Raw genomic sequence first — 26,906 nt, forward strand, 5'->3', positions numbered from 1 at the left:
TGCTACAGACAATTAATGAATAGAGATGACTATGATCCAATTAAATGTTACAAAAGAACAGGTGGCAGACATTGGGCAAGGGAGAAAGGTCAATGTCTGGGACTTAACATTTGAGGTTGTAAAATTCTTTCTTACGACATCGGTAGAATTTGCATTCTGAGAGTTTATGAATGGTTTGAAATCCCAAACTTTAGATTATATGAAATCCCCAGATTCCTATAAAGTATTATGTTTACCGTTTTGTGAAATAACAAAATAAGATCTATTTCAAAAGAAAAGAGACAAGTCTATAAACTTTGGATTGAATGCTACATTCATAACAGGACTCAAACAGTGAAGTTCTCCCGTTGACTCAGCATTGTAGCTGAAATCCAACTACACCGAATCTACCTCCTAGATGCAAAAAAGCTGGATTGTCAAAGGATGCCAAGGAGGATTCCATTGAGGGAATGGTGTGAGCTGAAGTGCATTTAAGAACAGCACTGAGACGCCTCATTCCATCTCTGAAAAATATTACCTTCAGCAAGATGGGTTCAAACAGTAGCAGGACCTCCCTACACTGCTCATTGGTGGTGCCCCTGCAGACGCTTTCTTAGAGGACCCAGTTTGTTCCCTACCATCGTTTCTTGTTGACAGCTACTCTCCACCTCTTCTGGCGTTTGTCATTTCAATCCACTTGGGTCCAGAGACCCTTAGGAGCCCCAGAGATGCTGGGTCAGTAAAAGCACCCCTTCCAACCGCGGTGACCTGTATGGGTGAAGTCCAGCTCGCCAAGGGTAAGCGCCGTTTGCTCTTCGCCCTCCAGACAACCAGGGGGCGCTGTCCAGGATTTTAGTTCGCAGCCGCAGGCCCTCCCCCGTCGCGTGAGCTTGGCCACATCCTCGGACTTCGAAGTCGCGTCAGAATTCCCACCGGCCAATCAGAATCGTCCATGTACTAGCGGGGGTGGGGCTGCCGAGGCTGGAGGAAGATGGCGGCGGGGACGAGGTGAGGTGTTGGCAGTAGAAAGGGGTTCGGCGCGGGGGGCGGGGGAACGCGGGACGATGGCCCGCGCCGGCCGCAGGACCGGATAAGAAGCCGTCGCGCCGCGGCTGTGGTAGGGAGGGGATGAGGGGGCGCCCGGGCGCCACGAGAGTATGACGGGGCTGTTTGAGCTGGTGTGGCGGGTGCTGCACGCTCTGCTCTGCCTGCACCGCACGCTCATCTCCTGGATCCGCGTTCGGTTCGGCGTCTGGAACTGGATCTGGCGGCGCTGCTGCCGCGCCGCCTCCGCCGCGGTCCTAGCGCCGCTCGGCTTCACGCTCCGCAAGCCCCCGGGCGTCGGCAGGAACCGCCGCCACTACCGGCACCAGCGCGGGACACCCGGCCCGGCCGCCGCCCACCCCCGGCTGCGCTGGCGCGCGGACGGCCGTTCCCTGGACAAGCTGCCCGTGCACATGGGCCTGATCGTCACCGAGGAGGAGCTGGAGCCCAGCTTCACGGACATCGCGAGCCTCGTGGTGTGGTGTATGGCCGTGGGCATCTCCTACATTAGCGTCTACGACCACCAAGGTGAGGCTCGCGCGGGCGAGGCCCCCCCACCCCCTCCCGGGCGGCGCCGGGCCGCCACGGGGCGTCTGCGGCCGCGGGAATCCATATCCGGCAGGTGTGCCCCGGGCGCGCCCTCCAGGTTCCACTAGTTTCTGGGTTCCGCCACCCTAAGTGCAAGTTTACGGTGCTAATGCTTTCGAGGGAGGGAGAGAAACTGCACTGACACCCGGCAAGTGTTCCCTGCTGGTCGCAGAGCCCCGGTGAGGTGGTGCTTGTGCTCCCTCCCTCTGTACCCCGTAGCCATCTGTTTAACACATAAGAGATCCCGAGATCAATGTCACGCACTGATTTACCCGGAGACGCCACGCCAGTGCTAACCAGCAGGTTGCGAATTTAGCCGGTGCCAGCCTGAACCACACTTTGCCCCCCCCCCCCCCCCCCTTGTTATTCCACTTGTTATTCCACAGTGTTTCTTTGGAGCGGCTCGAAACAGTGTTCAACAGTCACAGTCAGATTGTGGAGCATTTATGCACAAGCTAAGTAGTTGAGGCCCTGGTGGCATTTGAGCTGGGAAGAAAGGGTGAGACTTGGAGAGGCTGAAAGGTAATCTTAAGTTGGGGGTGGTGTGCTAGCTAGGATTCTGCCAGTACAATAGCAACCCCCAAGTTGCCTTCCTGTAAGTTTTGATTGCGGGAGTAAATTTTGCCTTTAGGTATATTTTTGGAGTACAAAACCCAACACTTATCTCGGGGGCTACGAGCCACAACTGCTGTGCTAGGCATATTCCTTGGAACCTTAGATTTAATGCTATGGACTCCTAGACCTGTTGGAGGTGGACAGGTAAGTGGTGTGGTTAATAACAACTGTTCAGAGAAAGTAGCAGCTATGAAAACGGAGGAGAGAGCTTCTGAATGAGGAGCTTGAGAAGTTCTCCTAGAGGAGATGAAATTTAAACACGACTTTGGAGAGTGAGAGAGATATATATGGGGACACAGGCCTGAAATAACAGGATTTCACTGATCACGATTATCCTGTTGTTCGTCGATTGCCTCGAGCAGGCACCAGTAACTTCTCCTCCTCCTTAACAGGATTTGTTCCATCAGATTCTGACAGCAGTGGTATTTCTTTGGTTAAAATGATAACCGTGACTTTTAAGGGTATCCAATGACTTTTAAGGGTATCGGAATGGAAGCAAAATGTTTTCTGTTCAATAGCATAAATGAATGACATACTCCATGGTAACTAGGACTTGAATTGTACTTTTATTTTTATTTTTTAAAGAGCTGTGACATTCAAAGTTATTTATAATTGAGTTTTAAGTATATAATAAGTCAACACCGATCCCAACACCAGTGTCGGTTCAGTTTTACTTTGAAATCTTTATCAGTTAAGTAAGTTTAAGCCAGGGGTTTCATCGGAAGAGTCAGTTGAGGTTAGACAGTCACTTTTACAGGGTAATAGAATAATCTTTGATTGGCCTATCACCTTCTTGACAACAATAAGGCATCTGGTGACTCAACCTGCTCCGTGAAATGATTTATCCTGTAGGGTAAAGTTTCATATATTCCAGAGCTGGCATTTTGTGGAATTTGCCAAAGACCTCAGCAAACTAATAGAAATCATGAGACTCTTGGGAGGCAACACAATCTTTGTTTAAACCAAAGCAATGGAAATGTAGTCTGGAGAGCGAGGGTGGGGGTGGGAGAGTGAAGTGCAATTGAAATTAGCTAAGACCATTAATCAGTGTGGTTAATTGATGTAGAACTGAATCATTTTAATCAGGTGATTCTTTTAAGGCAACTGGGCTGGAAAGATAGTACTGGGATTAAGGTGCTTGCCTTGCATGCAGCCAACCCTGGTTCATTCCTAAGTATCACCTCTGCGTATGACCCAGTAACACCCCTCTATCTCTGGTTTAAAAATAAAGTCTTTTCCTTCAAATGGGGAAGGAAAACTGTATAACTCCATTTAATTTGATTACTGTGCCTACTAACAGAAATTCTCATTATTGCCACACTTCCTTGTTCTGGAAATTCCTGTTACTGAATTGCTGATATGATTCAGACGTGTACTGTGTCACATTCACTGAAAGACAAGTGATTTTTAATGAAAAGAAAAAAGTCAAGTTAACTATTTATTGACTGATAACCAAAAGGAGTTTTAAGGTTCATTTTCAGTGAACAGATTTGGATTATTTTGTCTCCTGCTGTGAAATATTTGCTGTGGGGTGTTGGCGGGGGATATCCTCTGGGTGAACATCCTCCCATTTGACTGGAGGTTCACTCTGAGGGGCCATCTAGAGGTGCTTAGGAGCCTCCAAGGCTGCATCTGGAAATACTTGGAGGACCATGTGGTGTCAGGGATCATCAAGTTGGGGTCAACTATGTGCAAGGCCTGACCCTTAACATCTGTATTGTCTCTTCAGCTCCAGTTTTATTTATTTATTTACTTGGCCACACCCAGCAGTGCATAGGGCTCACTCTTAGGGGCTTAGAGAACTGTACATGGTGCCAGAGATTTCACTGGGATTTGTCTTGTTCAAAGCAAGAACCTTGTTATATTTTATTTTACCCCATTTTATTTTTATGGTGGAAAAAGAATAAATAAACAGGGCTGCAGCAATCACACAGCGGGTAGGGTGTTTGCCTTGTAAGCAGCCAACATGGCCGATCCGAGTTCGATTCCTCTGCCCCTCTCGGAGAGCCCGGCAAGCTACCGAGAGTATCTTGCCCGCATGGCAGAGCCTGGCAAGATACCCGTGACGTATTCGATATGCCAGACACAGTAACAAGTCTCACAATGTTACCGGGCCCGCTTGAACAAATCCATGAACAACGGGAGGACAGTGACAGTGACAGTGATTTATTTTTAAGGATAATTGCGTTGTTTGAAATACAAAACTTTGGATATACCCACTCATTCATTCAACCGGTGACAATTATTATTTCCTAAGTATAAATATTTAATAGTATTCCTAGTATAGGGGTGCAGCAGTGAACAAAACAAAAAAATATAACAAAAATCACATGGAACTTCGATGTCAGTGGAAATCTGACACTGTGATTAAAATACACACAGTAACAACACAGTCTCCAATGGAGACGTTACTGGGCCTGCTCGAGCAAATCGACCTGTGATTAAAATATGTGATGTAATAAATCATAAGTACAATAAGAAAAATAAAACCAGAAGGGAAAAAGAAATGTTGAAAGCCAGTGGTGGAATAGGGTGTTCAGGGAAAGAAAGCTTCTGAAAGAGGGGAGGGAACAAGTGCAGTGGGTATATTTTTTCAGGGGAAGTTTAGATCCTTAAGCATTTTTCAGTTTCCTGAAGAAACGTATTTAATCCTGTTTCTATATATATGTTGTAAAAAGTCCTCTTGACATACATGCCATATTTGTTGAGTACCTACTGTGGTCTAAAGTATTGGAATATAGAGAACCACAGGAATAGTGTCTTAAGACACTAGTTGGCAGAGATTTTAAGGAAAGAAAAACTATCATCCTATTTCTGAGCACTGTGGTTTGACCGTAACACAATTCAAAGAATACTGCTTGTCTTAACATCAAATAATTTATCCTCCACATTCATTTTTATAAATGAGAATAATCTGGCTATATTTCTTTCTTTCTTTTTTTTTTTCAGTTGGTCACTATGGATTACAGAGTTTTTCATGATTGGGTTTCAGGCCTACAGAATACCAACATCAGTCCCTTCACTAATATCTAATTCCCTCCACCAGTGTCCCCAGTTTCCCTCCCAGCCACCAGCCTGCCTCAGTGATGGGTACTTTATAATAAATTTTTGTCACTGTTACTGATAGGATATAATGCATGACACTATCACCTTTGAGCACCCCATCTTTCTCCCGGTTGACCACTTCCGCCATTGTTAGTGTTTTCTTCCCTGTCCTATTACCCCGTCCGCCAAAGCTTCCTACTGAAAACCAGTTTTCATGTCTTAGTTTCTATTTCCTTGGGGCATTTGTTGTTCCCCTTTTATGTTTCTTTATATCCCACATAAAGGAGATCATTCTATATCTGTCTCTCTTCCACTGACTTAACTTCACTCAGCATGATACTCTCCAGGTCCAGCCATGTTTCAGTAAATTGTATGACTTTATCTTTTCTTAAGACTGAGTAACATTCCATTGTGTATAAGCACCATAGTTTCTTTATCCAGTCATCTGTTTTGGGCACTTGGATTGTTTCCAGGTTTTGGCTATTGTTAATAGTGCTGCAGTGAACTTAGAAGTGCAGTTGTCATTTCTTGTGTTTTGGGACTCTTGGGGTAAATTTCAAGAAGTGACATTGCTGGGTCAAATGGAAACTCAATTGCTAGTTTTCTGAGGCATATCCATATTGTTTTCCAGAAAGCATGGACCAGTTGGCATTCCCATCAGCAGTGAATGAGTGTCCCTTTCTCCCTGTATCCATACCAACACTGGTTGTTTTTGTTCTTTTTGATATGTGCTGATCTCTGATGTGTCAGATGATATCTTGTTTTGATTTGTGTTTCTCTAACAAGATACAGAGCATTTTTTCATATGTCTTTGACCATTTATGTCTTTGAGAAAATTTCTGTTCATCTCTTCTCATATTTTGATGGGATTGGATCTTATTTTCTTATAAAATTCTACTGCTTTATGTATCTTGGATATTAGTGCTTTATCAGATAAATAATGGGCAAATAATTTTCTCCCAATCTGTGGAGTATCTTTGTATTTTATACATCATTTTCTTTGAGGTGCAGAAGCTTCCAATTTAATATAGCTCTCTTTATCTTTGCTTCTGTTTGCTTAGCCAATGGTAGATTCTTTGTATTATTTTTAAGTGAAGTGCTATATGTGGAAGAATGCAGCAACAAGACAATACAATTTGTAAATCAGTGCTAGGCTATATAACGATGACTCTTGGGTACTGGTTCCTCACTCATAATCTTAAAAAGGTTTGCCCTATGTACTGTCCTACCCCATCCATTAATTTCTTACAAATTATTCTTTTATTACATCCATGTTTAGGTTACTTTATATTCCTTTTTTTGGAATGCTCCCTTCTCCTGTTCATGGCAAATATCATTGTTAAAAGGCTACCATTGATCCATATTGAATCTACTTAGTTACCTCCTAGATACCCTCTCTGATTGCTAATTTTGTTCTGTCCCTGGATTTGGTCAGAGCTTTGTGTACCTATAGAGGCACTTCTGTTCCCATTTTGTAAAATAGCAGTCTTTTGTTTATATCTCTGAATTTTTATATTAGATTTTAAGCTCCACTGATGTTATCTGCCCTCATTTTTGTTTCTCCCACAGTATATAGCATGGTATTTTTTGTATAAGGGATAGTCAGTATTGCTTGAATTGAAAAATGGCATTTTTTATAGCCAATGGAATTATGAACTGAACTGTAATTTGTTTCCCAGCACTAATATCCAGGACCTTAACATAGCAGAGGACAATAAACAGTTTTCCCTAGTTTACTTATTTGGCATACTGACACAGATGCTATTGAAATGACTTTATTAACTATTCTTATGTTGAAATACAGTGTTCAAAATTTAAAAGCCACATGATTACATTTTGGTAAACTGAACAAAAGATACTGATTACCTTTCTTCCCTTATGAGGAAACTCAGGAAGGATAATATCTGCTCCTCATCTTCACCCTTGTGTGGTTCACTTTTGTACACAGTTTTACATTTATCTTGCTATCTAGAATGTTTCTTTTTGCCAGGGGCTTGCTACAGGTAAGAAGGCCACCTTGGTCCTGTATGTCCGTTCTGTCACTTTCTTGGCATCCTTGTTCTATCCTTTTTACTCTTGTCTTTGAAAAGATTTATTCTGCTTTGATTAACTTTTGAAATGATCTCTTTCTCTGAGTACCCTTTTGTTTAAAGAAAGTAACCATTTTTTCTAACTTTCCCTGGTAGGAGAATATAATTGGAACAGTCATTTGTACTACTATTGGATGTTTCATTGTATGAATGTTTCATTGTATGACCGAGACTTAAACCCGAAAGCTTTGTAACTGTTCTCACGGTGATTCAATAAATAAAATTATAAAAAATGAAAAAAAAATTTTCAGTCTGGAGACAGAAGGCATCTTACCTGCTGAAGAGTTGTAATCACTCCAGTATACTATGCCCCAGTTACACATATATCTGTTCTCTTTCACAGTAGTTTAATTTTATTATAATTATCCTAGGACTCTCACTTGAAGTAAAATTTTTTAATGACTTAGAAAATTTATTTTGTTATGATTACTTAAGTCATGTAAAACGTTAATGATAGTTTTAAAAAAATTTAAATAATTGTACCATAAGCACATGTTTTCTTTGAAGATTGTTTCTGATAGTTATAATTGGATTGTTACAGAGGTTGAGAGTACCACTGGGCAATATACACTTAGGTGTGTGCTTTACAAAAGACCAGGTAGACCATTTTAGATGATAAACATTTATGTCTAAAGGATTATTACCTTAATTCCATAGATAGTTGGACATTTTTATAACTAAGCGTGACTTTTTTCAGTGTTTATCTTATTTTTATCCCTCTCCTTCCCTTCTTAATTTTTTTTTCCTATTAGATGTTTCTTTTTCCTCCTTCCTCCTCCTTCTTCCTCCCCTACCCTTCTTTCTTTCCTCTCCATTTCCATCTCCCTCTGACTCACTGCTCTTTCTTCTCTCCACTCTCTCCACTCCTTCTTTGGGTCATGTGCTATAGTACTTGTGCTCCATGTAAAAATGGAATGAAACCAGAGCTCTTGCTTTTATTTTTTAATTTTATTTATTTTTGCTTTTTTGGGTCACACCTGGAGATGCACAGGAGTTACTTCTGGTTCATGCACTTGGGAATTACTCCTGACCATATGGTGCTCAGGGGACCATATGGGATGCTGGAAATTGAACCCGGGTCGGGCAAATGCCCTACCTGCCATACTATTGCTCCAGCCCCAGGGCTCCTGTTTTTAAAGCATACTCTCCAGCCCTTTGTGCCATCTCCTCAGGCCTAGGTTTTTCTTTAAAAATTCTTTTTGTAGAGAGGAAGAAATATCCACATTAACAGTTCTAATATTTGATGTAAAAGATGCATAGTGTACTTAGGGGTGGGTGGGGTGGGTGGGGTGGGGAGGCTGTTTTGCACATATCTGGTGGTGCTCAGAAACCCCCCTTGGCAGTAATCTGGGGTCCATATGCAGTGCTGGCGACTGAACTGGGATCAACCACCTGCAGGATAAGCACATTAAATTCTGTACTATCTTTCCATGTCCTGTAGTGTGTTTGTTGATTCTAATTTACAGAAAAGACTATATCCCATACATTTTTCAAGAACTGTGTAAGGATGCACTGCGGGTAGGGTGTTTGCCTTGCATGCGGCCAGCCCGGGTTCGAGTCCCACCATCCCATATGGTCCCCCCCAAGCACTGTCAGGAGTAATTCCTGAGTACTGGACCAGGAGTAATCCCTGTGCATCTCCGGGTGTGACCCAAAAAGCAAAAAAAAAAAAAAAAAAAAAAAAAAAAAGAGAGAAATAACCAAAAACCAAAGACCTTTTCTTTTTGTTAAATTAGTTCTTGGAACTGGAGATCAGCACCACATGGTCTTCAGAGAAGAACCAGGAGCAACCCTTGAACTTGGAGCCAGGAGTTCGGTCATTACACACCAACCTGCCCTTCCCCCCATAATAATAGTTCAGTTGTCAAGATGTCAAGATTATCAAGATTAGCACTAAGGAAGGATACGTGTAACACAAGTGTGGAAGATCATACAAATGTTTATAATCCCATATGCTGGAATTAAAAATGCTCTTGGACAAAGATAAGGAATTACTAAGAACTGGAGATATGTGTTTTATATTAGTGGATTAGTGGATATATGGTTTGTCAGTGTGATTGGGGTACATGATTTAAACTTCAAATATCTTATGTACTTTATTGCAGTAGAATTTAAAAAGATACATTTCTTAGAGTATATGAAAGAAGTGTGCATTGGGGGTATGGTGCCGTCAGTAGGTCAGACTGTACCTGTGGGGTGAGTGCATCAGCAGCCTGATGGTGCCTTCAGGCTTCCTGATACCACAAAATTGCTGCTGTGCCTTTGGCTGGGCCCCAGTAACTTGGGACCGAGTTTACCAAGAAATTAAAAGACCAAAAGTTAGGTATGTAGAAACCATGCCCACAAACCTCCGGCTCAGCTATACAAGCGCATTTATTGACCTTATTTCACAGACCTATAAGAAAATACCGAAAGAGATCAAAAGCCACAATTAATCTTGGACGTGTATGGCTGAACAGACTGGGGTAGGTTGGAGGAGGGTGGGTTAGCCAAGAGCCTGCCCAAACAGAACCCCTGGCAGCTGCTTGCTTCCACAATCAAAATTGCAACCATACCCACAGCCCAATTCCACTGTCTCAGGACGGACCTCACCAAGATATAATCTGCTGAAAATTTGGGTATGCGGGTTTTGAGACTGAAATCTCCAGACTTTCTCGGAGTGGGGCTATCTCCCCTCACTTTCCAATACTCCTGGAAGTACTGGCAGTCACCCCCACGATCCCACTTCAGCACCACCATGTAAGCTCTACTACTGGCTTTGCTTCAGAAACCTGTAAATAAATATTGAAAGCGATCAAAAGCTGCAGCTAATCTCAGACCTGCACAAGGCTGAACAGACAGGAGTAAATCGGAGAGGTGTGGATCAGCCTGGTGCCTGCCCAAGCAGAGCCCCCAGCAGCTGCTTGCTCCCACAATCCAAAATCACCACCATACCCTCAGCCTGACTCCACCATTTCAGGATGGACCCCACCGAGACATAATCTGCTGAAAATTCTGGTTTGTTGAGTTTTGTAACTGAAATCTCGAGGCTTTCTTGGGGTCAGGATGGGCTACCTTCCCCCACCTCTCTATACTTCTGGGGACCTTAGGAGTCACATTCGCACCCCAAAGCTGCCACCCAATTGAAAAGCTACTCCAGCCTTACTGTCCTGATAAAAATACCAAATGCCCTGGACACACATCATGACCTCTTAGCACCTGTATTGCAAGTCATAATGCACAAATAGAAAAGGAGAGAGAGAACAAGAAGGAAAGTGCCTCCTATAGAGGGAGGCTGGGGGTGGGCGGTGGGGGGATGGTGGGAGGGAAACGGGACATTGGTGGAAAATGCACACTGGTGGAGGGATGGGTGCTGGATCATTGTATCACTGAAACCCAAGTATGAACAGCTTTGCAGTGGTCAGTCTCACAGATATTTAAAAAATTGTAACGTGGAGTTCATGCCCAATTCAGTCAACTTAATGAGTGGCTGAATAAATAGTACTCCTACATTAAAATAAAAAATAAAAATGTGCATTTAGTACCCAAAGTCATGGCCAGTGATTATCAATGCCAGAAACTTTGAGGAGTCCCCTTTTCTATCATAATACTCTTTAATAGAATTGGTACATTTTTCTTGTGTTTATTTATTTTGTTATTTGTGTGTTTGGTTTGGGGCTACACCCATCTGTGCTCAGGGCTTACTCTTGACTTTGTGATCAGGTGCAGTTCCAGGGGCCACATGAGGCACCAGAGATCAAACTTGGGCTGCTGTAAGGCAAGCACCCTACCTGCTACCTTTCTCAATCCTCTTGTGTGCTTGTTTTTTAATATGTGTTTGTGTGTGTCCCATAGGTTATATTTGAAAAATAGTCCCGATACACTTGTAAGGCAACAAAACATAATATTCTTTAAATCAAGAGCAGGAATGCTGTAGTTAACTAGTACAGCAGGGAGGGCACTTACCTTGCACGTTCCCTCCCCAGCACCCCATGTGGTCTCCTGAGCTCTGCCAAGAAGATCCCTGAGCATAAAAAGAGGAGTAAGCCCCGAGCATAGCCAGGTGAAGCCCCCAAACCAAACCAAACCAAAAACTTCTTTAAATCATTATTGCAAAGTCATATTTTAGGTTCCCAAATCATTCCTGAGGAATTTAAATTTATCTGTTAGTTCTGTGAAACCTTCCTAAAAGCCTTTTCTCTGTTTTCGGTGTTTGGTTTTGGGTCACACCTGGCAGTAGTTAGGGATCATTTCTGGAAGTTCGCAAAGGATCTTGTGTGGTGCTGGAGATGATCCAGGGTGGCCGTGTGCAAGGCAAGCATTCCCTTTTAAATCTCTTTGACCCTTAAACCCTCCGAAAAGCCTTTAAAAAAGAGAATTCTTATTCTAGCTTTTAAAAAGATAATGCTCATTTGTTAAGGTTTTTTATATTAAATAAGTTCAACTTTTTGGGGAAGGGAATTCAAAATTTACTAATGAAGTGCATTTAGTGAAGTTGCTTTTCAGTATTATAAATAATTAACTAATTATAGGTTGGGAGATGATACAAGAAGGAGGTTAAGGACTTTGTGTGCAGCAGCTTTGGCTTGATACCTTGGTTTTGAACCCTGTCACTGTATATGGTCTCCTGCTCACTGCCAGGGGTCCCCCCTGAGCTCAAGGCCATGAGTAGCTCCAGAGCACAACTAAATATATTCCAATTCCCCACCCCATTGCAAAAAGAGAGGAGGAAATGGTTAGAATTCCTGGCAGCCAAAGACTATAGACTAATTGCTTGACCTTTCTGGGTTTAATTCTTCATCTATAAAAGTGGCATGAAAGTTCCTTATCTTTGGGGATTTTATTTGTCATTTGTTATCTGCAGCTTCCACCTTAAGTGGATGACCCTCAAATGTATACCTTCATCTCCATCATCAATTCTTTATCATGTTGCCTTCCTAGACCCATCTCTGTAAAACCTCTTCTCATTCTTTATTCCTGAATTAAACTGTTGTCCTAGAGGCCCTTCTCAGTCCCCCAGACAGTTGCTAGCTTGCTAACAGGCTGACATTTATTTTTTGTTGTTGTTGATTGTCAGTTCTCTTCCAGATGCTGTGGTAGAGGACCTTGTTTGAGTGTCCTTTTCTCAGATCTCTTAGTCACTTGTGTATCACTTCCTTCCTCCACCACACACACACACACACACACACACACACATACACACACACACATTTTTTGTCATCAACTGACTCGATAGAAATTTCTCTTTTCTTCCAGGCAATCCTTTTTGTAGAATTTTCCCTTTAGGAAGTTACTAGTTTCAGGATTAAAGTTAGAATTTTCTGTGTTAACCACTAAGAAAGTCATGCTCTTCATTCTCTATAATTTTTCTTTGTCGTGAATCTTTTTCATTGCTTCATCAAATTATGTATGAACTATTTAGATGTTCTGCTTCCTGTTCTCTATATATTGCCTGTTTTTTTCCATAAAAATAGATTCTTCTACTCATTTTCACATTCCTCAGAAATAGTTGTTTACCACACTTTCTTAAATCCTTTGCCCCAATAGTATTATTTGTCTGTCTTTTCAGTATTTAATATTTTTGTTTACACTTTTTTTTAGTATGCTGTTTTCTTCTTTTTATGTATCTAGGTTGAGCTCAGTTCAAGTGTTGTTTATTTTATAGTTTCCCCTTACCAAAAGAAGACTGTATTTTTATCTTTGAACTGATATTGCATATACATTATCAAGTTGGCATTTGTATACAGCATATTCATCAGGTTCTGTGTGTTATTTTATCAGTGTTTACTGTGTTCTCTTTTCCAGTTACATTGAACCTTTGAACCTTTTTTTTTTTTTTTTTTTGCTTTTTGGGTCACACCCAGCAGTGCTCAGGGGTTACTCCTGGCTCTGCACTCAGGAATTTCTCCTGGCAGTGTTGGGGAACCATATGGGATGCCGGGAATTGAACCCGGGTCAGCCGTGTGCAAGGTAAACGCCCTACCTGCTGTACTATCGCTCTGGCCCCAGATTGAACCATTTTTAAGTCAGATAGGAACAATTTAGAAAGGTCACAGAAACAGTGGCCACTTAAAAGCTATGTATCTGAAGATGAGCAAATCTTGTCTCTCGGTTAGAACTCTCTATGTTTTATAATTAAATGTATGTTAAATAGTTCCTTTTTCTTTGTCAGTGGCACAATTTTGTTAAAACTTGGAACATTATTGTGTATAGTTGAGGGATCAAAAATAGTTTTTGTAGTGTATTTCCATGTTTCTCACTATATTTTGATTCTGGTTTTGTGTTCTGTACTTTTTTTTTACATTATTTTAGTATCTTTTATGATAAAAAAACTAATCAAATTGAGGTGTTAGTATTGAATGCACAGAGTAAGTAAGAAGGGAATCGGCAACATAGGAACTGTAGTTTATTCTTAAATTAAGAATCTTGATCCTCAGTCTCTGTAGTTTCCAGTAAATAAGCTATAGAAGTTTGCTTTCTGGGTACAAATTTTATATGTATACTCACACCAAGTAGTTTTGTCCTGTCTTCTATTTGACTTCAGTCTGAAGCTGCTCTTTAAAGTTTTGTTAATCATGCTTTCCTTTTAGATCCTAGTTGTTATGGCTAGTCACAATCTCTTCATTTGAAATTTGTTTATTTCTGAATCCAGTGTTTTTAATTGATAGCAAGCAGCCATCAATTATTGGAGAGAATAAATTTGCTTCCTTTGGATTTACTTTGCTTTTTTCCTTCCTAAGGCATTTTCAAAAGAAATAATTCCAGATTGATGGATGAAATATTAAAACAGCAACAGGAACTTCTGGGCTTAGATTGTTCCAAGTACTCACCAGAATTTGCAAATAGTAATGACAAAGATGATCAAGGTAAGCATGAATGTAAAATTGAATCTCTAACATATGAAGATGCCTTTTATTTTTATGTATTTATTTCTGGAGCAGGGGTCACACACAGCGATGCTCAGGGGTTACTCCTGGCTCTGCACTCAGGAATTACTCCTGGTGTTGCTCGGGGAACCATATGGGATGCTGGGAATCGAACCTGGGTTCACCGTGTGCAAGGCAAACGCCCTGCCCACTGTGCTATCACTCCAGCTCCCTGAAGATGCCTTTTAAAGCAAAAATTTTGTTACTCTTTTAATTTGCCCTAATTATCACATTTAAACTTTTCCTTCATTTTGTTTAGAGATTGTTTTTCTGAAAAAGGTGAAGTCAGACTCATAGGACTTATTTTTTTTATTTCGAGATTTTTATTTCGAGATTGTTTTATTTAGGGATTGTTTTCTGGAAAAGGTGAAGTCAGACTCAAGAATGAATATATGCTAAGGATTTTATTTAACTCATAACCAGGAATCAAACAGGTTTTATAACAGGTTCCAAAGAGATGCTGAAGAACAGAAATTTGCAGATCAGAAATATTGAATATGTAAATGGAAGCAAACTTTTAAAAATTGAGTTAGATGTAAGGTAATTGACCCTCTATCAGGCAAGAATGAATTTGCATGTCTATAGATAAGAATTTGGTATTGCTGTCTATTGATTAGAATCCTGTCATCATAAAATAACTTCCTTGGGATCAGTTTGATAAGTTGAGTGATATAGAAAATGCATATTACATTGATTCTGTTATGGAGCCAGTGGAATAGCACATACTCGACTGATTCTGTTGAAATCTTGGGTTTTTACATATGGCCTTCATTTTTGTTCTCATGTTATTGCTAACTATAGCATGATTGCAAATGACATTTTAGACTAATAGCTTGTAATTGTAAGCTAACTTGTAGTTAAAGTTGATTTTGAAACCTATAGGACAGGGTGGAGTGTTTTGTTTGTTTTAATATCTTGTTTTGTTTTTCCTCTAGTTTTAAATTGCCAGTCCAGAGTGAAGGTGCTGTCCCCAGAAGATGGAAAAGCGGATATCGTGAGAGCTGCTCAGGACTTTTGCCAGTTAGTAGCCCAGCAGCAAAAGAAATCCACAGATTTGGATGTAGATATGTTAGACAGTTTACTTAGTAAGTAACTTATGTGTTTTTAATTTGTTTTTTGGATGTTCCAAGTGGTCCTCCTGAGTTCGGGGGGGATCTACTAGGGCTGAAAGGTCCAGTGCTGCCCAGCCTTCTACTGGGGGCCACCATTGCTGCCTGGCAGTGATGGAGCCCCCAGGGCTACTCCTAGTGGTCCTCAGGGCACCTTCAGAGATACAATCAGTGGGTGATGATGGGCAGGTCATATGATGCCGGGGATCAAATCCCTTTACTAAGTTCCAGGCCCTTGTTCAGCTTTTAGTCTTCTCCCATAAGGATATGGTATGAAGATAATCTCTCTTTGTTTTGCAGCGTAAGTGTTGGTTTTTGTTATTGCTGTGTTTATGCTGATAACATTCTAGAATTGAGAGTGAAACTGCCAAAATTGTTTTTGAGATGATGAGTAGTCAACTCACTAGCATGAGGACTAAGTGAAAAAGGGTAGGTTATGAGAGGATTTGGCAGGAGGATTAAATCATTATTATTATTATTATTAATGTTATTATTATCATCATGCTTATTTGGCCACATATAGCTGTTCTTAGGGCTTACTCCTCTGTGCTCAGGAATCACCCTTGGCGGTGCTCAAGGGAACATGTATGATACTGGGGTTTGAACCAGGGTTGACCACATGCAAGGCAAATGCCTTAACCTGTTTACTATTTCTCTGGCCCTCAATAATATTCTTTAAAATAGAACTTTAGCTTGTTAGCTTTCCTCTCGAGTTTTCTTTCATTCTTCTCTTCCTCTTTATTTTCAACTTGAACTCTGTTGTTTGAATTTAACAGCTATTTGGGAGGCATTCCCAAGAAACCAACCATCATTGTCTTTGTGATCGCTTCTCTTTTCCAGCTGCCTTCTCCCCCAGCTCATGATATAGGCTTCCAACTATGGGACAATATTCCAGCCCTAATCACACATTTTCTGTCTGACTCAGTCATTTATTTAACTCTTAGTTTTTCTGTTTTGACACATGCCCATTATGGAGCATAGTCTGTCTGGCCTTTTGGTCTTACTAATGTCTCTACTTTGTGACTACAGACTTCTTGATTTCTTTAATTCTTGACTGTTTCATTGCCTAGCATTCAGTCTAAATGAACTTAAATGGATCCCAAATAGCTGTTAAATTCAGAGGTTATTGGTGTTTACTATCTCCTGGATTCTGTAAGGCTCCAACTAGAGGGTAATTTATGAGGATGTCCTAAAAGTAATGCAAGGCCAAAAGTTTCCTTTCTGGACACCTGCAGAGAAGAACTCTGTGTTGAGCACAGGCCATGCTATCAGGGATTACAGACACATGATACTTGAAAATATGCACAGTTCTTAGCTTGTAAATCCAATAGAAAAAAAATCTGGATACAGGAACCTCCAGATATTTTCTTGTGACTGCAGTTAATCCCATTCCTACTTCCTACATGAATTGAACTACTGATCTGCTTTCAGAATATACTTTTGCCTTTTTAAGAAATGTTGTAAAATTAAAATTATGCCACAAAGCTATGTCATGCTTTGTTTACTCAGTTTTTTTTGGTTTGGTTGTTTTTTTTTTTGGGTGATGGTGGGGTGGTTACACCTCATCATGCTCAGGGCTTACTCCTGGCTCTGTGCTTAGGGATCATTCCTGGTGTGACTCAGGGGACCTATACGGTGCTTGGGATTGAACCTGGGTCAGCTGCATGCAAGGCAAGTGCCCTACTCACTCTATTCTTTGGCCCCTCAGCATAATATTTTCTTTTAAGAACTGCCCAACAGTTTCCTAAGGAGGCCATACTATTTTATATAACATAAGCTAATATAGAGCATTTCTGTCTCTCCAAGACATAATATTTTGTTGCTTTTTCTTTTTAGTCATCGAAATGGATATGTACAATAAGTGTTTCATTGTGATTTTAGTTCACATTTTCCTGATGACTAATAACATTGAGCATTTTTCATGTGTGAATTTGTCAGCTGATTTTTTTGTTGAAGTGCTGTTAAAATATTCTGCCTCCTACTAAGGATTTTTATCATTAGTGAGTTTTGAGAGGTCTTTGTATATTCTGGTAATGTGTGCTTTACTAGTCATCAAGTATGTGATTTGCATTTTTTTCTCATATCCCATGGCTAATCTTTTTCCTAGTGATCTAATGTTTAATTTTTATGAAATACATTTTATTAAAGTTTTTTTATGAATTGTCTTTGTGCCCTAGTTTAAAAGCCTTTGCTTAACCCAGTGTCACAGTTATCTCCTAACTTTTCTGCTAAATTTTTTTACCTATTTGCTACATGTAAATTGTGATCTAAATTAGGATGCCAATTTTTCTTTTACAATTTTCTTTCTTTCTTTTTTTTTATGTAGGAGTACTGCTATTTTTTCAACCACTGATTAGCTGAACTCCACCTGACTTTTTTTTTTAATTTTTTTTTTAATAATTTTATTTATTGAATCACCATGAGAGCAGTTACAAAACTTTTGGATTTAAGTCTCGGTCATACAGTGAAACACCCATACCTTCACCAGTGCCCATTCTCCACCCCCAACAACCCTAGTATACCCCCATCCCATACCTTCTCCCTACCTGTGGGGCAGATGATTTCCACATTACTCTCTCTCTACTTTGATTACATTCAATATTTTGACACCAGACCCACCATTATTATTTGGGATTTTACCCCAACACTCAGATCTGCTGAAAAGGCAACAGTAGACAATTTGTTTTCTATTGCTGTTTATGAATAACATGTGGTATCGCGTGGCTGCAATAGGGCCATGTGATTTTGAAATTCCGAAATTTTAACACTTAAATCTGGAGGGATTTCTGCCAAAACCTGCTGGATTCCGACATTTGTTCCTGAGTCTCTGGGATCATGGCTGTTAAGCAGCTTGATCAGAAGCCAGAAAGGCCATTCATGGGCGGCGACTTGGGGTCTTGTTGGGACAGGGAGGAATGGGCCAGCTCCATCCCCATCCCATAAAGCTCTGCATGTCTCATCACTGAGGGCCAAACCTGATTGCCCAATGGCCTCTGGAGGATGGCGGCCACCGAGCCGCCTAGGGGGAGCAGGTGGAGGGACAACAGTCTTTCCCCCCTAGGGTGGCCCGGCGACAGTAACCTACTGCAGGGTCCCGACGCATTTCTGTCAAAAGCCACTGGGTTCTGAGATTTCTAAGTCCCTGGGATCATGGCTGTTAAGCAGCTTGATCAGGAGCCAGAGAGGCTGTTCGTGGGCAGCAACTCTGGGGAGGAAAGGGCCGGCTCCACCCCCATCCCGTGAGGCCCCACATGTCTCGTCACTGCAGGCCCAAACCTGATTGTCCAGTGGCCTCTGGAGGATGGCAGCCTCTTTTGCAAATTTTTAATAGAACTCTCTACCCCTTTTGAATGATTGTGATATTTCATTTATTGAAAATCAATTTGCCATACATCTTTGAGTTTGTTTTTAAAGTTATGTTTTAACAATCCCAGACCATCTTGATTACTCTAACCATCTGTCATTTCCTTGTCAAAGGTGCTTTGGTTACTCAGTATCCTTAGTTTTTTTGTATAAATTTTAGGATCAGCTTGTCAACAAAAAACAAATATGTACATATACATATACACACATAACTTAAATATGTCTCCTCTGTTTTGATAGGGATTCAGTCAGATTTGTAGTTCAGTTTAGGGAGGATTTCATTTAACAATATGAGTCTTTCAATCCATACACATAACATATCTCTCCATTTATATGGGTCCTAATTTTTCTCAACAGTATTTTGTAATTTTAGAATTTAGGATTTCTACTTTTTATTGGGCTGGAGCGATAGCACAGCGGTAGGGCGTTTGCCTTGCACACAGCCAACATGGCCGACCCGGGTTTGATTCCTCCGCCCCTCTCGGAGAGCCCGGCAAGCTACCGAGAGTATCTCGCCCGCACGGCAGAGTCTGGCAAGCTCCCCGTGACGTATGCGATATGCCAGACACAGTAACAACAAAGTCTCCAATGGAGATGTTACTGGGCCCGCTCAAGCAAATCGATGAACAACGAGAGGACAGTGACATACAGTGACATACTTTTTATTAATAAAATGTACTTTTTTTTATCCTGTTGTTAATAGGTTAATTTTTTAAAAAAGTGCTTGGATTACTTGTTAATCATATATGAAAATACAGTTTTGTTTTTTTTTAAGGATTTTTGGTCAGACCTTCTAATGCTCAGGTGTTACTCCTGGCTCTGTGCTCCGGAATTACTTCTAGCTAGCTCTTGGGGATATGGGGTGTCGGGGATTGAACCTGGGATTGCTGCATGCAAGACAAGCACCCTACACGCTGTGCTGTCTCTCTAGCCCATATAGTTGATGTTTTAAAATAACATTTTTATATCATGTCATCTTGTAAAGTTTACTCAGTTCTAAAGTAATTCTAAATTTTTTTTTTTTGGTAGAGTCTTAGAATTTTCTATTTACAAAAATTGTTTATAATTGAAAACCACTACCGCTGTTTTGCTCATTATTTCTATTTTTAATTTAATTTTTTTAGTCTGACTTCCTGTTTGTGTAGTTTAATGTGTCAGTCAATGGTTTGTATACTTGTGTTCAAACACCTTTAGTTTGTAAGCTCCTATGATTTTTGTGTGATGTTTGCAAGTACATTTAGAGTTATTACCAGTTCTCAAGTCTTCTTGGCTTTTATTTTTTTTATTGGGTTTTCTCTCTTTTCTTACCTTTAGTTTCCCAGTTAGCTCTGAGTAAGTGGAAAGTTGAGCTGAACCCCTACTTCTGAATTTTCCTGTTAGATTTCTGGCCATAATGTTTTGCAGGGAAGTAAAAGTCTGCTCCTAGAATATATCTTTGGCTAAGGTCAGTTTCATGCTCAGGGCCCCGAAGGCAGAAGGCAAATATTTATATCTCCATTAAGAATGTCTTCCTGGGGTGCCAGAGAGATAGTATTGGGGTGTGATTAAGATGCTTGCCTTGTTTGTGGTCAGATACCTATCCCCAGCCCCCCACCCCCACACACACCTCTGGAAAACCTTCATAATCTCCCTTTCTTTAACCCAACATCCTTTATGTTAGCGAAAGCTGGCACGTAGACCACTGGCAAGTTTCTGTGAAAGAAAGAAACCTTTAGTTTTCAGAGGTTAAAGTTTAGGGTCTGTTAGCTTCTTCCAGCACAAACTGGGTCTGTGACAAGAAAAGTAGTGGCAAAATTGTGAAGTTTAGAAGCTGTTATCAGCTGGTTCTCTTGGGTAATAGTATCCTATTATACCACTGACTGTTTTAAGACTTAGTTTTATGCTTAAGCATTTGAAAAATCACCTATATGTCCCCTTCAAAACAAAAAAAAAAACCCTCTCAGAAAAGAAACCAATTTTAAAAACAGAAAAAAACAGCCATACTTTGTTGAGGCAATTGTACCTCCCATTCCCTTTCCTAAAGGACTGGGATTCCTGAAATACTGAATACATTTATACTGAATTCTTAGGAGTTTGTCTTTTCTGGTCCTTAGTATTAAATTAGGAGCATGGGGAAAGAAAGAATAGATACTTTTTTCCCCTTTATTTTTTATGTTTACATATTTTAAATTTTATTACAGTTTGGGTTAGTTGTATTATTACCAAAGTATGTGGTATCGATATACAAAGTCACCACCAAAGTGCTCACAACCCTCCACCGCTGCCCCTGTGTCCTGTAGTCTGGTTATTATTCCTTTCTGCCTCCCAGAGTTTTGTAATCAGCATTACATTCAAGTGCCTTTCCATCATTGATGTTTTTTGTTCTGTGGCTAGGATAAGTTTTGTGTCATTCTAAGCAGTGTAGTTTCCAGGGTGGCAGGAAAGCATTGATTCTTGGATAATGGTTGAGGTTTGGGAGCTGCCTATGTGGTTTATGGTAATTTATCCCTCTTGATGACACAGTCAGTCCTACTTTATAGTTAGGGGCAAGGAGTCTTCAGAGAAAATGTCCGTGTTTGGGAAAAGAACATACTTTAAAATATATGGTTAGCACAAGAGTAAGGATATGGCAACGTATAAACAAAGCTGCTAAAGAAAATACTTAAATCGCTTGAAACTAGTTTGATCAACAGATTTTGTTCTTGGTGGTTTTATTTGTAAGCAATACCTGTTAAACTTACTCATATTTCTCTCTTAGGTTCAAATGGTTTCCCCGATCCTGATTTAGTCTTGAAGTTTGGACCTGTAGACAGCACATTAGGCTTTCTTCCCTGGCACATCAGATTGACTGAGATTGTGTAAGTAGTTAAAAGCACACCTTGGTTCCAGCAAATATTGAGTAAAGTGCTATACTAAATGTGGTGGGAGTTCCCAAAGCTTTATAGTCTATATGGAATCCTTTCCCTCAGTATTTCACAGTATCAGTGATACAAGAAAGAAACATGTAATTGACTCTAGTAAAACAGAGAGTGGTGTTGTGCAGATGTTTGGTATTGACACTAGTTGTTATAGATAAGGAGTGAGGGATAGTCTCTTGTGGGCCAGAGTTGTTGATTCTGCAGAAAAGATGGGAGTTGATCAGGATTGTGTAAACATAAAATTTTTGTAATTAGAAGGTGAGAAGTATAGGGTCTAGGTCTAGGAAGCCTTTAGGGGGTGGAGTAAGCTGGGAGGTATGAAATTAGCATCATGTTTTAAAGAAACAGCAAAGTGGCACCAGTTCAGACATTAAAGCAGGGAGTTAGTAATATATAAGGTGAACTCACATAGTTCAGGTGTTAACTTGTGTAGATAGTCAGTAACATAGTTTAAGAATAGTGATTTTAAAAGATTTATTTGGCAGCTGTGTACTAGAGTGACTGGACTTGGGAATAGATGAGGTAAAATGACTAGTGGAAAGTCCATACTAAAATGTAGGGGAGAGTATAGTGATGAGAATGAAATTGCTTATTTAAAGCAGGGGACAGCACAGTTTGTGTAAAAGACCAGATGATAAATAATTTATTGTTGGCCACGCAATCTCTTGCAAACTTCTCTTGTAAAATATTATTAATTAGCTAAGCAACATCGGAAATAAATACATAAATAAATGTGCAGGATTGTTGTCAAAAGAAAGCGACAAGTTCATAGGCTATATATATGCCAAATCTTGATTTAAAATGATGAAACAGGCCAGAGAAATAGCTAAAAGAGGTGCATCTTCTGCATGCAGGAACCCTGGGTTCAATTCCTGACACTGCATGATTCCCAACACCACTGGGAGTAGCTTCAAAACTGGGGTTTGTGTGTGGGAAAGGAGACAGTAGCCTTTAAATTCTGGGTCATAGGGTTGGAGAGATAGTCTATACAAGTGTTAAGGGCACTTGCCTTTGATACCACGACCTCTGTTTGATACCTGACCCTGCATATGGTCCCCTGAGCATCACCAGGTGTCACTCCTTAGCAGGAAGTCAGAAATAGCCCTTTAGCACTGCTGGGTGTTGCCAGAATTTTCCACTCCTCAGGAAAAAAAAAATCTGGGTCTTAAGAAAATAACTTTAATTCTATCTCTTTTTAGAAGTGTTTGCTAAATATAATGGCAGACCTAGCCCTTTACTTAGTATGGCAAAAATTAGAGTACTCCTGATTTTTTTTTTTAAGTCTTAGTGACAGATTGAATTAGAATGTTAATGAGAGAAACCATTGAACTAAGAGAGCATTGGTTTGAAATTGGAAGCTAACATGGTTTTAAAGTCATTGTCTGTTTAGATGGAAATACTTAGGAAGGTAAATGAGTTAAGTTAAAGCTGAAGATGGCCATTGGTGGATTGTCAATATCAAGGGAGAGAAATTGTTGAACCAGTAGTAGAAGCAATAGAGTTGACGTCTCTAAAGTATGCATAGATCGGCACAGTATCATAGGGCCTTTTAAAGATCTCTGGAGACTTGGGGTCAGCGTAGAGAAGGATGACCTGAAGAGGTTGAAAAGATCAGTAGCATGTTGGAGTCAGAAAGGGTTGTAAATTACTTGGCCTTTCCTTATTTTGTAGGTGAGGAAAAAAGGGAAGAGACTTTGCTTAGGCTTTTACCAAAGTAGAATGAGAAATCAGATTTCTGGTCTCAGATGTCCTTATTGGGGGCCTGTTTCTCTTGTCTCCTTTTCTCTATGAGTTTTCCTCATCTTTTCAGCCTTCTTTGAGATAGGTGTCATTGATACCTTGTCCAGGTGGTAGTGGTTAGGAGGGAGGAGTAAGTTTGAGAACAGATAGTGATTTGAATCTTGACTTTGTAGTTCATAACATGGTTTTGGAAAACTGCTCTAATTTGTAAATTGGCATTTAAAAATGTGGAGTAAATTAGAGAATGGCAAGGCTACTTGCCAGGTACTGAGTTTCTATTGATAAGTACTTACTGAGGAGTGATTGAAGATGAGGCTTTTGGAAAAGATTTAGAAAGTAGGTATTTTAAGGAGACTATTTTAGATGTTAGCAAGAAGCATATTATTTACTTAGTAGTAGATATTACTGCTGTAGAGTTAATGAAAGATAGTGATTACTGAGATAAGGAAATAGAGGACTGTAGGTAAATTGTTTCAGAATTCCTGGTAGTGAAAGCAAGCAGGCATAAAGATTATAGATCGGTTATTTCTCAGTAAATGTAGGAGAGGAAAAGGAAGAATAAAGAAGGCGTAGGAGTGGAAAACCGTGGTGGAGTGGAGGTGTTTGGTCATAGTGCGCTTTTCAGTTCTTTTCAGTAGTTCATTTGACAGCAATTGCCAGTGTGATGTTTGTATTCTGACCGGGTGGTTGACTTCGATAGAGTTGGGAGTTTCTAGAATTTTACAAAAAGTTGTATAAATGATAATTTTTGAATGTTAATTATTAAAATGTGTTGTGTGTATAGTACTTAGAGGAAAACCTTCTGTGTTCATTCTCTCTTCATTTTTAAGTTTGGGAATGGTTGGGTTTGGGTGACACATGACCATGCTCAGAGCTTACTCCTGGCTCTGCACCCAGGAATCACTCCTAGTGGTGATCAGGAGCATCGTACGAGTGCTGCGGATCAGGCCTCGGTTAGTCATGTGCAAGGCAAGTGCCCTACCCACTGTACTGTCACTCCAGTTCCATCACTCTCTTGTCTTTGCCTCATAAATTGACTGCTTGAGAACTTGGAAATGATGGAGCTATATGTTGTTCGGTTATTGGTTGTTTACCACATGCCATTAACATGCAGTTCTGAATGGATGCTATGCTGGCAACATTAAACCTTTTAAGTAGAACTGACTTTACTTGCAAAGAGTTCTAAAAGTGGATTTGAGGGATATTCTTCATATATCCATCTCCAATTTTCCTTTGATTTAGTATTCTTATACTGTTTCTATTAGCTTATTTGTTTTGTGGGAGCTACACTTACCTGAGTTCAGTTCAGGGGACCAAGTGGTATCTGAATTCAAACCTAGCCTTCCACAGGTAAAACATGCCCTCAGCCAACTGTGCTACCAGTGGGCTGTTGTGGTAGGTTCCAAATCTCCCTTTCAGTACAAGTTGATGCTCTTTTTTCATGGAAAGGAAACATCATCATTGATTTTAACTGTTTTTACTGTGTTAATTATTTCATAGTACAGATTTGACCTACTTTATGCTTATAACTTTTTAATCTTAATCTTTTTGGTCATCCTTCTGGTTACCACATTGAGTTACAGTGCATCATCTAATTGCTTCTCCCCCACCTGTGCTCTCTTTTCAGCTCTTTGCCTTCCCACCTAAACATCAGTTACGAGGACTTTTTCTCTGCCCTTTGTCAATATGCAGCCTGTGAACAGCGTCTGGGAAAGTAGTCATCCATGGTTGCATCATTTGTGTCAGACTTTTGGAGGAAAGGACCCAAGTGACTCTGATGTTTACAAAGCACCTATGAAACCCTGTACAAACCTAGTTCATAATCCTCATAATTTATCAACAAACACAAAAAAGTGTCTTACTTGAGAGTAAGAATGAGTGTGTGTGTGTGTGTGTGTGTGTGTGAGAGAGAGAGAGAGAGAGAGAGAATGTGTATGAGTAGAAGTATTGGAGAAGGAAATATATAGACCTGTAACTTTGAGCAAATAGCAGCATTGTTTTAGGACCTGAAATTTCAGATTTAAATGCTTCAATCTCAACCTCCGCCCTGTTTTTGTGGGGAGAATCGGGATGATTAGTGCTGCTTAGTGTTTTGAGGGGGTGGGAATGATTTCTGTTCTGTTATACTTAGCGACTAGGTGACCAAACTTTAATTTTTAAGAATAATATATTGGCTTATTAAATAAAACATTTTGGGATTAAGTGATTTCCAGAGGAATGAAGGATTTTTTGTTGCTCACATGTTAAAAACTTACCTGTGGAGCCAAGAGAATATCCACTTTTAGGTATCCGCCCATCTCATCTCTTTATTATAGTCAAACAATGTGACTTGATTTTGTTGCTTTGCTGTCTTCAGGGCTGTGAAGATGACTTGAAAAAGAAGTCTTACTATTGATATGAAATGTAGAACTTATACTTAAAAACATTAATATTAGGCAGCCAGAACAAAGTGGAAAAAGTCATATGCCTAAAGGCAACAGTGCAAAATTCCTTTAAAAAAAAAAGGAAACTTTTGATTTCCTTTTTTGTGGTAGGCAGTGAAATAGGTAGTACCCAAAGTTGGCTTAAAAAATATAGCCATTAACCATTTTTATTTCAAATGAATGTTTGAGGGAAGTGACCAAGGCAGCTGTTTTCCTCAAAAGTAACCTGTTCCTTTGTGGAATAGCACATAGAGGGTCATATTAGTGCCCAGGATTTTTATTTGATAAATCCTGATGGGGACTTTGCATAAAAGTATGGTTGAGACTTGTATAGGTAATAAAATATTACCAAAGTCTACAAGTATAGCTTAATTTTACATGTTCTCTTTCATGACAGAGAACAGCACTGGTTCTGTTATTTTTTTAATGAATAAATGATTTTTGATAGGTATTTAGTATTTCTTCCCTCACTGTTGATAGTTGGACAGAAACCATTATTTATATTTGATGGGCTGTTTTCAGATAAGTCTTATCAACAAGTATATGATCAAAAATTGTACATCGGAATGATTAATTTAAATACTAGCTTTCAGAAGTCTCAATTAGCAAAGAAGAGGATTTGGAAAGCAAGAAGTGAAAATTACTTATCAAATTCTCAAGTTATGAAAAAAAGATGAAATGATTCTGCTCTGGATTATTAAACCCCATTTATGATTTTAAAAATACACTTGAAATAAAATGATTAAACTCAAGCTTGGTCCAGTGACATTACTTTGCACCACATAATTCTTTTTATACATTGCAATTTTCTTTGACTCTTAATTTATTGCTAAATGTTTTGTATTTTTTTTTTTGGTGGGGGGATGGGTGGCGCTATACCTGGCAGTACTCAGGACCTACTCCCAGCTCTGCATTAAGAAATTCTGGTGGGCTCAGGTACCACACAGGCTGCCAGGGATTGAGCCTGGATCAACTGCATACAAGGCAAACACTCTATCAGCTGTACTATCATTCCAGCTCTCTTGCTGAGTTTCATGTGTGTAGAACACATCTCTAAACATAACCAGAAAATTTCTGATTTCTGGTCCTCTCTACTGGAATTCATGTT

General features: G+C 40.1%; 1 protein-coding gene across 1 annotated transcript; it reads left to right on the forward strand.

Moving 5' to 3' along the window:
• Positions 1–968: 968 nt before the first annotated feature.
• Positions 969–25,582, forward strand: NUS1 (NUS1 dehydrodolichyl diphosphate synthase subunit). Its single transcript, XM_056124996.1, has 5 exons — positions 969–1,551; positions 14,081–14,206; positions 15,202–15,351; positions 21,476–21,575; positions 25,003–25,582. Exons 1-5 carry the CDS (start codon positions 1,137–1,139, stop codon positions 25,091–25,093), a joined length of 882 nt encoding a protein of 293 aa, XP_055980971.1. The 5' UTR covers positions 969–1,136; the 3' UTR covers positions 25,094–25,582.
• The last annotated feature ends 1,324 nt before the right edge of the window (positions 25,583–26,906 follow it).

This window comes from Sorex fumeus, unplaced genomic scaffold (assembly GCF_029834395.1).
Source record: "Sorex fumeus unplaced genomic scaffold, SorFum_2.1 ptg000054l, whole genome shotgun sequence".
NCBI classification, from domain to species: Eukaryota; Metazoa; Chordata; class Mammalia; order Eulipotyphla; family Soricidae; genus Sorex; species Sorex fumeus.